The 11667-nt window shown below is 53.5% G+C and overlaps 3 protein-coding genes across 3 annotated transcripts; all 3 read right to left on the bottom strand.

The window, feature by feature from the left end:
• Positions 1–95: 95 nt before the first annotated feature.
• Positions 96–2130, bottom strand: COCCADRAFT_39216 (uncharacterized protein; the record flags this gene model as incomplete). The annotated part of the gene is made up of 2 exons (XM_007716928.1): positions 96–2053; positions 2124–2130. 2 exons carry the CDS (start codon positions 2128–2130, stop codon positions 96–98), a joined length of 1965 nt encoding a protein of 654 aa, XP_007715118.1.
• A 1021-nt stretch (positions 2131–3151) lies between these two features.
• On the bottom strand, positions 3152–5294 carry COCCADRAFT_103569 (uncharacterized protein; the record flags this gene model as incomplete). The annotated part of the gene is made up of 2 exons (XM_007716927.1): positions 3152–3824; positions 3874–5294. 2 exons carry the CDS (start codon positions 5292–5294, stop codon positions 3152–3154), a joined length of 2094 nt encoding a protein of 697 aa, XP_007715117.1.
• A 1259-nt stretch (positions 5295–6553) lies between these two features.
• COCCADRAFT_103516 (glycoside hydrolase family 3 protein) lies at positions 6554–9397 on the bottom strand (the record flags this gene model as incomplete). The annotated part of the gene is made up of 4 exons (XM_007716926.1): positions 6554–8466; positions 8575–8790; positions 8846–9247; positions 9292–9397. The coding sequence occupies 4 exons, from the start codon at positions 9395–9397 to the stop codon at positions 6554–6556; spliced, it is 2637 nt and encodes an 878-aa protein (XP_007715116.1).
• Positions 9398–11667: the final 2270 nt, after the last annotated feature.

The raw sequence follows: 11667 nt of genomic DNA, 5'->3' as shown, positions 1-11667 counted from the left end.
TCAAAAACAACAATAAAAGATTCCTACAAAATGGTATCACGCCATTTTACTCCTATATCTTGAAAAAAAACCCCAATGATTATGACAAGAGAACCTCAAAGCTTAACTCCTCCACCTTCGATCTTTTTCAAATCATCCTTCGTAAAACGAACATAAGCACCGTCCCTAAGCCAATACAAGACATCGCCTTGTCCCTCCACAACCTCAGGATCAATACCTTCCTTCTGCAACAAATGCTTCTGCTGTTTATTCGTGCCCGTGAGCTCCATCTCCTTCGTAACGCGAATCCAAATCGGGGCCGCAAAAGCCGGCAACTGGCTCTTGACATGCTGGGCCAGAGACGTCAGGACCGCGTCGGAAGGAGAGGTAGACTGGTCTTTGAACACGACTGCGGCACAGCCTGCGCGGCCGTCGTGGCGCGGGACCTGGACGCCGTAGACGTTTGCTTCGGCGACAGCGGGGTGTCTGCCGAGGACTTCGCTGACTTCGGCTGTAGAGACGTTTTCTGCTTTCCAGCGGAATGTGTCGCCGATGCGGTCGACGAACCAGAAGCGGCCTTGGTCGTCCCAGCGCATAAGGTCGCCAGTGCGGAAGTATGCGTCTCCTTTCTTCTTGACGTTGCGGATGATCTTGCTGTTTGTTGCTTTTGAGTTGCCGTAGTAGCCTTGAAAGGCCTTGGTGATGTCTGTGGCATCGAGCTTGCTGAGCATTTCACCCGGTTCGTTATAGTCGCAGATTTTGCATAGGCCTGTTTTGGGGTCGCGGATGGGCTCTGGCGGGTCAGACTCGGGGTCCAGGCGTACGAGGCAAAGTTTCTGTCCCAGGAGCGTGTTGACTATTGTGCCGTTACGTGCAATCGCACCGGTAGAAAAGGAGTTTGTCGAGAGGTTGAAGAGCCCACTAGGTGCTTCTGTTGCGGCATAGAATTCGTAAACGGTCTCTATGCCAAAGCGCTCCTTGAAAGCTTCCCAGACGTCAGGGCGTAAGCCGTTACCGAACGCTGCGCGGAGCTTGTGCTGTTTGTCTTGGGGTGATGGAGGAGCGGAGAGAAGGTATCGGCACGTTTCGCCAACATATTGGAGGATGGTGGCATTGGAAGAACGGATTTCGGGCCAAAAGGTCTTGTGAGAAAACTTCCTCGACAAGCAGATGGTGGTTCCAGCGCGGAGGGTGGCGCATAGACCTAGGATTGAAGCTGAGCTGTGGTACAGCGGCATAGATGTGTACAGAATATCGTTCTTGAGTCCGACCCAAACTGACCCAGCCATGGAAGCACCAACACATCGGCCCCATGACATCAAGGCAGGCTTAGGAAGACCTGTTGTGCCAGATGTATAGATGAGCATGGCCATGCTTGTGCGTTCCTTGACTGAGCGAACTGAATCAGGGAAGCGCGTTGGCGGTTGTGTGAGAATGTGAGATGCCAATGCACCGTCAAAGAAGATGACTTCAACCTGTCGCTGAGCCTGCTTCTCGGTAGATGGCGGGACATCAGACTCGACTTCAAATGTATACTCGAGCTTGTCCGTGTTATCTGTCCGAGTGAGGCCTTGTTCCCTCAGTGCATCCTCGTTGAAGTTGGCCTTGAATTCTTGATCCACAAGCACCAACTTGGCCGTACTCGTCTTGATGGTATGTACAAGCGGCTTGCCCGTGAGGTTGTAGTTGATAAAGGCCGGGCTTGCGCCAATGCTCCAGAGGCCAAACCACACCCATATGAAGACGTCGGAGTTTATAAAGTCCATGGCAACAATATCGCCCTTCTCCACGCCCTTGCTCTTCAGCCATACTCCATAGCGGAGCACAACATCATACGCTTGCGCATATGTCCACGAATTTCCCTGGAAGATGATCCAAGTGTGGTTTGCTCGTGACGATTTAGCATGTGATTCGAGTTCGTAAAAGAGGTTCCAAGTGTCGCGTCGTTGGCGGACTGCACTATCGATGGAGCTGCGTACGAGGGCAGATAGCAGCGTCAGGTCGTAGGTGAAGCCATGGCGACCGTTAAGGTATGCGAGTCCAGCGGCGGCTGCGGGAAGCGCGAGCGGAAGAGCTGCGATGACAAGACCGATTAGCAGGTGGTTAGGGATGCAAGGTGATGTACGAAGTTAGATCGCGCTTACCTGACATGATTAGCGGTCAATAGGCAAAAAGTATACAGTAGCAAAAACACCGAGGTTCGATATCGCGATATCGGGTGTTGTGAGGAAGGGGCTCGCCAGCGCGACGTACGATTCAATCGCAGGACGCATCATGCCTTTCATCGTCGACTAGTGACGGTTGACCCCAGCTGAATAGTGGAGCTGAGAAGCAGCCGAGGCAAGTCGGTCGGGGACGCCCTGCTAATCCGTCGCGCAGGCCATAGACCATCCCTCTTCCGAGCTTCCCCTCATTGCCCTGGCCTGGGCAGCGTCTCACCCTGTTGATACAACGGCCTACGGCGCTCGCTTGCACTGTAAGCGGAAAGACAACGGTGCCCAAGATGATCTTGCGAACAGTTGGTAAGCATGACCTTGCGTGGACTCCCCTGACTCGGAACACCCACTTGACAGAGGCATGATCTGCTCGATGATGTGATGCCTTCGACCATGTTCGAACAAAAGCAAAAGAACAAGACGATGGTACATGTAACTGGGGTAAAGAGACACGTTTCGAGTGTGTGTCTTGTGACAGGCAAGAGCCTCGATTTGTCACCACCAAGCTCCGAAAGGACTATATACGATGTCACGTGCCAACGCGTTGAGTGAAGCATCCGGCCGACCGCGTGCCGGGTCCCGTACAGCCAAGGTTTGGGACAAGATCAAGCTTAGAGTGAAGAATGGATTACGATATACAAAAAATATCTAGCGACGTACGCGAGACCTATAGCTTTAAAGGGCAACTATATAGGCAATGATCTGTATCCAATTCCATCCTTCCCTCACCCCACCCATATCCCAAGGTATCCCCCAAGACTATGATTTGCGCCAAACAATCGCTCCAGAAAATGCTATTGGAGAAGTGAAGGTATAAAAACAAACAAACATAGCGCCATTGAACAAGAGTTTTACCAACAGCCTACCGACTTCGCGAATTGGTGATGTAGACATTACAGGAATGCGAAGCCCTGTCGTCAGACCTACCCCATAACAATAGGCCCACTCACTCTCGTCTACCGTACGGCCTCACCTTCCGTCTTTGGCGTATCTAGCTCTGCAGCTGGAGCCTCTACCTCTGGCACTGGACTAGGTGCCTTTACCGGTTCGTGCGACGTCTCATCAGCGGGGGCTTCTTCAGCTACCTGTTCAGTAGTCTCAGACTCCTTTGGGGCTTCTTCTTCCGCCTTGTGCTCTTCCTTGTGCTCCTCCTTGTGCTCCTCATCGCCATGGCCGTTGGTGACAGCTGCCTTGGCCTTGGATGCGACATCTTCAACCTTGGAGGCAACTTCCTCCGCCTTCTTCTTTCCTTTTTGTAGGGTACTAGGCTTTGAGGCGCCGGGGGCTTTGTGTGGTGGAGAAGCAGGCTTCTCATGAGTCTTGCTGGAGCTAGCTGCAGTTGGGCGCATCATACGCTCAAGGAAACCGCCCTTGGGTGCGGTGCTTGTGGTCGAGGTACGGGACTCCGGTCGCTTTGGTGCACTGGGTCCAACTGAAGGACGAGGGGCCTTGGTGGTGGTGGCGGGCTTGGGTGGAGCGCGTGTGGTAGTGGCAGGTTTCTTTGCAACCTTGGGTTCTTCGCCATGCTTCGCAGCAGAGGCCGCAGTAGGTGCGGTCAAACGGGAAGGCAGACCGACGGGGCGTGTGGGCGATTTGGGTGCTGGCTTCTTGAAGCCGGTTGGTGAGACGCTAGACTGAGGTCAGAGCTATGAACTGTGTGGGATTCAATTGTACATACCTTTTACGGAGAGCAGGAGGGGCGGGCTTGGAAGCGGCAGGCTTCTTGGTCTCTGTAGATGCTGCTGCTGGCTTAGTCTTGGATGCAGCGCTGGCAGTAGGTGCAGTAGCTGAGGATGCCGCTGGGCGTAGGGAAGAGCGGCTCGTCTTGGTAGTAGGGGTCTTAGCAGCCGGGGCCTTTGCAGCAGGAGCAGGAGCCTTTGTAGCAGGGGCTTTAGCGGCCTCCTTAGGGGCTGCCGGCTTGGATACCTTTGCTGGACTGGGCTTGGGCGCTGGTGTGGCCGACTTGGTCTTCGGGGGAGTCTTGGGTGCTGCTTTTGGGAGAGGGCTCTTTGGGAGAGGGCTCTTTGCGGATGCGGGTAGCGCCTTGGAGGCCTTAGCAGTAGAGATTGTCGAGGGCTTCTTGACATCTAGCTTCTTAGCTGCAGGAGTTCCATTGGTCTTTGCCTTGCTGTCAGCGGGCTTGGAAGTCTCCGCTGCTGGAGCCTCATCAGACGCAGGGGCCGCCTCCTCGGTGATAGTGGGCACATCCGTGGAAGATGCAGTCTCAGTCTTGTCTGAGGTTTCGGCGGGCTGAGCGTCAGCTTGAGGCTCTTCTTTGGTAACAGCAGGCTCCTCAGCAGTTGCAGTCTTCTCCTCTGCGATAGCAGCTTCTGCAACAGCTGCCTCCTCTTTGATGGCGGCTTCCTCAATGGCAGCTTCCTCCGCGGCAGGAATGCTTTCCTCAAATACAGCTTCATCTTGTGCAGGTGTGTCGTGTTCCACAGCAGCTTCGTCCGTGGGGGCTGCCGGCCTCAGTGCGAGATCTTCCTGGGCGCCCGTGGTAGGCTTGTCCGGATTTTCAGCGGGCTGAGCGGGAATCTGTTGTGGGGATGGCATTGGGGAGATTTCGGCGTCGTCAACGGCGTTTTCTTCGGGTTGGGTTGGTGTCTGCTCAGCCTGGGGCTCAGAAGCTTCTGCAAGGTCGGAGGCCCTAGGCATGTCGGTGGATTCTTTTTCCTCTGCCTTTCGGTCAAGAGGAGCCGATAGCGAGGATTCTCTTGATGCGACGGCCTGCTCGGGAACAGCCTCGGGGATAGCCAGGCTCTTGGCGCGCTCTTCCTTCTCGTCGCTGACAATCTTCTTGAGATCAGCGAGCTCCTCGGGCCTGTCCTCGCTGATGCTGAAGCTCTCGCGGCGGTGTGCAACGGTGCTGTTGGACGGGGTGCCCTTTGTCTGGCCGAGGTCGGTGGGCGTGTAGGCGCTCGTAGGAGGGAGCGAAGGCTCGACGGGGACAAAGGAGGCGCGCACCTTTGACCTGGGGCGGTCGTCGTTGTCTCCTGGGGCGGAATGGTCTACTGGGGAGCGACCGCGGGGCTCGGGTGAGGCAGCGGCGTTGGAGTTTTCGAACATGGCGCGCAGATTGCGCACGCCGTTGGACATGCTGAGAGACGACGAAGCAATCGTCAATTTGCAATCGGCTGTGTGGTGTCGAGGAGCGCAGTCGCCGTAATGTAAGTTAAGTAATATGGGATACGTGTGAGAAGTCGGTGGTCCGCGCCTGAAACCCGGGCAATTTGTTTATGTACAAGCAGTGACGACTTGGTGGCAGGGATGCGTGGAGCGTCCCACAAGAACGCAACGCTTACAACAGACAGCAGAGGGTTTCAATTGATGATTCAAGTAACAGGATTTTGTTTTGGACAGACGAGCAGTGCGGTGATGGTAGATGAACCCCTGGGGAAGCTGGTACAGCAAGGAGTCCAAGGTGCTGTCCGGAGTAACCATAACGACTGCACCAGCTCCTAAACGGGCCTAGCGCCTGTGACGTCTGGCCTCGCTCTGGCCCTCGCCACGGGCTTCATAGCACAAAACGCCCGATGCACATACACACTCACCCTCACTGTCATCTAACCATTAGACCCCTCGGCACGCCCAATTCACCCTGAAATTACCTCACCACACTCCCTTTTGCAGACTCCCCTGCACAGCTTCGTTGGCCATGCACATGCGACTCGACTGGCGCCCTTCCTCAAACCACGCACCAGTCTCGTGCAAACACGGTAGCATCTTTCTGGAGCACTCGACGCATGACGTGTATTAATAGCTCTCCTCGTCGTGTTCCAGCCTTACAGGGACACAAGGGACGACCATTGTACTAGTATGCACATACGTAGTAAACTCCCACGCGACAGTCAGGGATAAAGATGCTCGAGTCAGGCCAATCACGTCGCTTCTGCGCATGAATCCCTCGCAATCTCCTCGGGCTCGGCCAATCAAGAGCATCCATCGCCGGTATGTTCACTGCCTCACGTGAGCCCCCTGATCGCTTGGATAGCTCTTTGTCCTATGGATATTGCGTGTGACATGTGTCGAGTCTTTCACAATTGCCAAAAGCTTTGTGGAAATGTTTCTTTCCTTCGGCAGGACAGAAATAGTATCCGGCTTGGCTCGCTTCTGGATAATTCAAACGGGGGTTCCCCTTTCAATATGCTGGTGGTGACATTATCCCGTTCTGCATGTGACAGGCAGCCGGAACCTTTTGGACTAGAATTGCCCAACACGAGATGTGTTCAGAACTTTGTGAATTATCGGACCGGAATAGCACTCATTCAATATCGGTAACTTGATTAACTATTAACTAATAAAGTCATTCGTTATAGGAAAGGCCTCACTCATGTCGTTAGAGCAAAGAGAACCCCTCAGACAGGGCTCGTCTGATCTCCCTGGCAACGTCCCGTAGCCGTACCGCACCTCAGATGCAAGTCATCCGAAGACCCACCAATCCAAACCCCATAGTCACCACTCACAGCAGGGACAACCCAATTTTGCTCAACAACATCCCACACGCTAAGGTCCTTCCTTGTCAGTCGCATCTTCAACGTCTGGCTAGCTCCAGCCGCAAGGGTAGACGTCTTTGCAAAGTCTCGGAGCTGGATGATGGGTGTGTCGACCGTGCTCTCGCTGGGGAACTGCAAGTAGAGTTGTGCAACAGCCTTGCCGCTACGGCTGCCGGTGTTGGTTACCTTTACAGCAACATCGTATGCCACATCGAAAAGCGCGGGGTTACCACCTTGTGCGCCACCTGCTGCAGGTCCGGGCTTCTGCTCATTGGAGTATCCCGCAGGATAGGGGTATGTCGAAGGAGAAGCTCCTACCTGCGCAGCAGCATCGGCGTCGTTCTTGTCAAGCCACGAATACAAGTAGCGCCAAATGCGGTTAAAGTTCGCAGGCCAGTATGCCTCAGAAGCAGGCGGGATCGCGGTCGAGTATGACGGTGTTGTGCCCTTTGCTGGTCGTGCTGGTGGGGTTCTGGTGAGTGGCGTCACAGGGGTGATTGTGGCGTCGGAAAAGGAGAAGGTCGTGTAGCTGAGTCCGTAGCCAAAGGCATAGCGGGGTGTGATGTTGGCCTTGTGGAAGTGACGGTAGTCAATGTACAGACCCTCTGTAAACGTGTCTTGAGGCTGACCCAGTTGGTATCCAACAAGCTTTACAGAGTTGCCAAAGTCGTCCTCGGCATTGGGCAGGGTGTAAGGCAAATGACCAGAGGGAGAGACATCGCCGTACAGCACCTGCATCAGAGAGTTTCCTGCTTCTTGGCCGGGCAAATGAGCGAATACGATTGCCTTGACTGAAGGAAGGTCATGCCATTCGTTCATAAGGATGACGCCGACAGTGTGCACAACAACGACGACATTCGAGTACTGAGCAGCAACATCCTTGATCAGTTTGTCGCCATTGTGCCATAGGTTCAGGTTGGCAGAAGTTCGGTCTCCTGGGTTGCCCTCAACCGTGATATAGTTTTCTCCCGAGTCGGCAGTCACAAAGACAACAGCAGTGTCGTTTGGAGACGGGTTCGAGTTGCCCGGGAAGTTGTCGGTGTTGAAGAACTGGTAGTTTGCACCGCGAGCCTTGAAGCCATCAATGGGCGAGTCCATGTATGGGTAGCGGGCGCTGCCGCTTCCCCAGCCCATTCCCAAGGTACCCTTGTTGCAACCCTGATCAGCGCACGAGTTGATACCATCTGGGTTCTTCTCGGCATCTGTTCCAAAGATCTTAAGTGGGGCACTCGCGGCCAGAGGAAGAATGTTGTCCTGGTTCTTCAACAAGGTAATGGCATCACGAGCTACCTCACGCGCAACCTCGGCGTGATTGCCCTGGACATCAACAAATTCGTTTACCACACCCGAAGGCGAGATGAGTGCACCAGGGTAGAGCGGACCCTCGGCATTCTGGGTGTTGGTGTCAAAGTTGGGCCTTGGATAATTTTGGTCCTGGCCCATCTGGAAGTACGTGGCCAAGATGCGTGTCACGGCATCGTTGACACGGTCCACCGGAACCGAGCCGTTCAGTACCGAGCGGGTCTGTTCGTACATCCAGTAAGAGTTTCCGAGAACAAGAGGAATGTCATTGCGATCGCCAGGCATGGACATGTCCAGACCAGCGAGGGTTGAGCTGACGCCCGAGATTTGAGATAGCCAGTCAGACATGACGAAACCTTGGAAGCCGAGCTCATCCTTCAGGAGACCGTTGATCATGTAGCTGTTTTGCGCGCATGCGCTTCCGTTGACAGCATTGTAGGCGATCATTACTGAGCCAACGCCGGAACGTACACCTGCATTGATGTTAGCTGTGATGTGCTTTGGCTTGCAACTTTCCATCCATTCCAGTAGTGTGAAGAGACACACGTATACTGGCGATTAAAGGAACTGGTTCAACCTACCTTCTGCAAAGGGCCAGAGGTAAAGCTCGTGGAGAGTGCGATCATCAACATTTGAGGAAATGCCCGGCTTAACAATATTCCACATGCGATACATTTCCTGCTCGTTCGCAATCAAATGCTTGATTGTAGCAATGACGCCAGTGCTCTGAATACCTTCTACAGACAGAGCACCTCCAAAGGCCTGAAGAACCGGGTCGGAGCCAAAACCCTCCCAATCTGTAACAATTGTAAGTAATCTGCCTCTCAAATATGTATTGTTCCGGATACATACTTCTGCCACCTCGCGGCTTGCGTCCAAGAGGTCCTACACTTGGTCCCAAATGGATGTTGACTCCCTTTCCGCGGAATTCCTCTCCAATAGCGACCGCACGTCGGTAAATGAGATCCTTGTCCCAGGTCGCTCCAACGGTGATGCCTGCCGGGAAAGCAGTGTTGTGGTCGGTATTTCTCACACCCAACGGACCATCTTGCAAGCAAAGCTGTGGAATGCCTACTCTCAAGGCACTACCAGTGTTACCCACGCAGCGGCCCATGAAGATTCCCGTTCCAGCTGTGAGATTGGTTTTCTCAGCAAGCGTCATGTTGGAAACAAGAAGAGAAGCCTTTCGGTAGCTCTCTGCCCAGTCCGACACCCATCCTCCATGGGGAGCTTTTGGCGGAATGTTAGCATGTACTACCAAACGACTTGCAGATTTGAAAGCGTGTTCGCACACATACCAGGATAGTATGGCGGCGCAACATAGCCAGCAGGCACAGGATCACGCTGCTGAATAGCAGCGCCAGCCGCGAGTCCGGAGAGAGACAAGAAGAGAAGGGAGGCCATGATTCCAAGACCGACGTCTGGCAATAAAAATAAGGTATCCCCTCAACCCAAACTGTTCACTGGAATCCCTCCAAACATTTCTAAACGGAGGGCGCGAAAGCCACCCATATACATAGTCCCTCCCCTCTCCCTCTCCCTCTCCCCTTACCCATGACGCAAACCCCGCAAGAGCCTGCCATTGCCTGCCTGTGTGACCACCGCGCCCCCCTCCCATTCCCCAAAACAGAAAGCACAATCGCGCTAGCAAGTAAAGTAATTAGCACATTGGGAAATGGTGATGAGCAAACTACCATCCCAGCTGACGTCCGGACAGAACGTTTGTAGACATATGCCCGAAGGCAGGATTATTATCTGCGTTTTGCGCGACTGGGGGGTTGACGGCCCCGAGATTGGGGCGCGCTGGCTTGCTGCAGCGGGTTGCGCCCGTCCGGATAATGATCGGCTTGTTTTTTTTAAGCAAACGGGACGCAGGTACAGGGGTTACGAAAACGGCGTTGCGATCTCTAGGTAGAAGAGCGAGAAAGCAAAAAAAGCAAAACTAATAGGTGGTGGAGTTGGATGTTGCAGCGAATGAAATATCACGAGTTAGATATTTGTCGTTGGAGCTACGTAGATAGAGTTCGTAGGCGTGTATGTGTATAGTACGCGGATTGCTTAGTTTCGTAGCTGAACAAGGGACAACAAAAAAAAGGTCTCCTGAGCTGAAAAGGTAGTACGTAGTAACAAAACTCGCGGGCTCGGATCAAACGGGATCATCGCGTATTGACCGAGTCGTTTTGCGATGATTGATCGCACGACATAAGCAATCGCCAGGTCCCTTGCTTTTTTGGGGTGAGGGGCCCGACCGCCATATCCCAAACTCATGCAACTCGACAAACATCGAACGTTGTTTGGTGGATCGATAACTTATTCCACCGCCCGCCGCGGCGCCACGGCGGCCTCCTCCCCATACAGATACATAACCATATAACCTGCCCAGCCTCCTCCCGATATATGTAACTACTCTTTTTCCAGCTGCGGTGCTTCCCACACCCCCGTCACTTTGCATGTGCATCTACCTACTAAGCAAGTATACGCACACTACATGCGCCGAGCCCGGACCGGGGGAGACCCCAGCAAAATTCCGTTTTGCCCGACCTATCGATCGGCAAAAAGGGCCAATTTTGCGGGGGTTCCAAAGCACCATATACTAACAATGCTAACACACGGGATGGTGCCCCGCGAGTAAGAAAACCGCCGTTAACGTGACATGTGTGTCAAAGTAGGGTACTAGGGATGCGTTGGTGATCGATAAAGTGATGGACAGGTACCAAAACTCGGTTCCGTCTTTTGACAACACCGACGAGATAAGACTAGTTTCAAGCCCTTTTCCCATGTGAAGAGCGTTTTCTTACTTATTACCCGTTTTCTGTCAGAGCGGGTGCATCCCCCCCCAGCCACGCCGGTTTTGTATGCTTGGTCCGGTACTTATGTAGTGTGTACTGTGTAGTGTGCTGTCGGTCGAGTGTAGCGATGCGCATGACTTTGTTTTCGCGTTTTTTCAATGAGTCGTATATTATGCGTGGGGAAGGGGTACGTGGTTGTTTTGGGACTGTGAGTATCGAAAGAGGGCTTAGCGGTGGGTGCGCTAACCTGGTTGCTGGCGCCGAGTTGGGTGTGTATAGTAGGTGGGCGTGGGCTATTTGGTGTGTGGGTGGTTACACGGCAGTGGGCGTGCAGTACCTTGCTGCGGAAGCAGGAACCGAGGATGTTTGGGGGGGTTGTGGCTGTCACGAGATAGGATGGGGGGATTTTACTTGTCTACACACCGTGACGTCTGGTCATGCTACAGACATGCAATTTGGGTTTCTTCGGATGTTGCGAGGGTAGGCTTGTATCTCCTTGGCGTATTTTCTACATGCGCAATGGCTTTTCACTTCATTCACATGCCAATTGTATCGAATGCATCCATTGGCAAGTAGCTTGGTCTGGCAGAGCCACGGAAAGATAGATAGCTACGGATAATCGGTAGCCCTAACGGTGGGCATGACAAGCAAGCCAAGTCCAGATATCAATACCCCCGTCTGAGTTTGGCATCCCTGTACATATCTCAATAATATGGAGCTGAATTGGCAGGTGCGACGGACTTCAACCATGTTCGCATCTGCTGCCACGTGAGCATCGAGTATCACGTCGATCTTCGCCTCTCGCGGTACGGCATACACAATGACAGCCAATGGCGCAAGTACTACAACTGACTAGAGAAGCCAAGAAAATATCATTGAATGCCT

The sequence above is a fragment of the Bipolaris zeicola genome (assembly GCF_000523435.1).
Source record: "Bipolaris zeicola 26-R-13 unplaced genomic scaffold scaffold_158, whole genome shotgun sequence".
NCBI classification, from domain to species: domain Eukaryota; kingdom Fungi; phylum Ascomycota; class Dothideomycetes; order Pleosporales; family Pleosporaceae; genus Bipolaris; species Bipolaris zeicola.
This window is presented reverse-complemented; position numbering and strand designations above follow the sequence as displayed.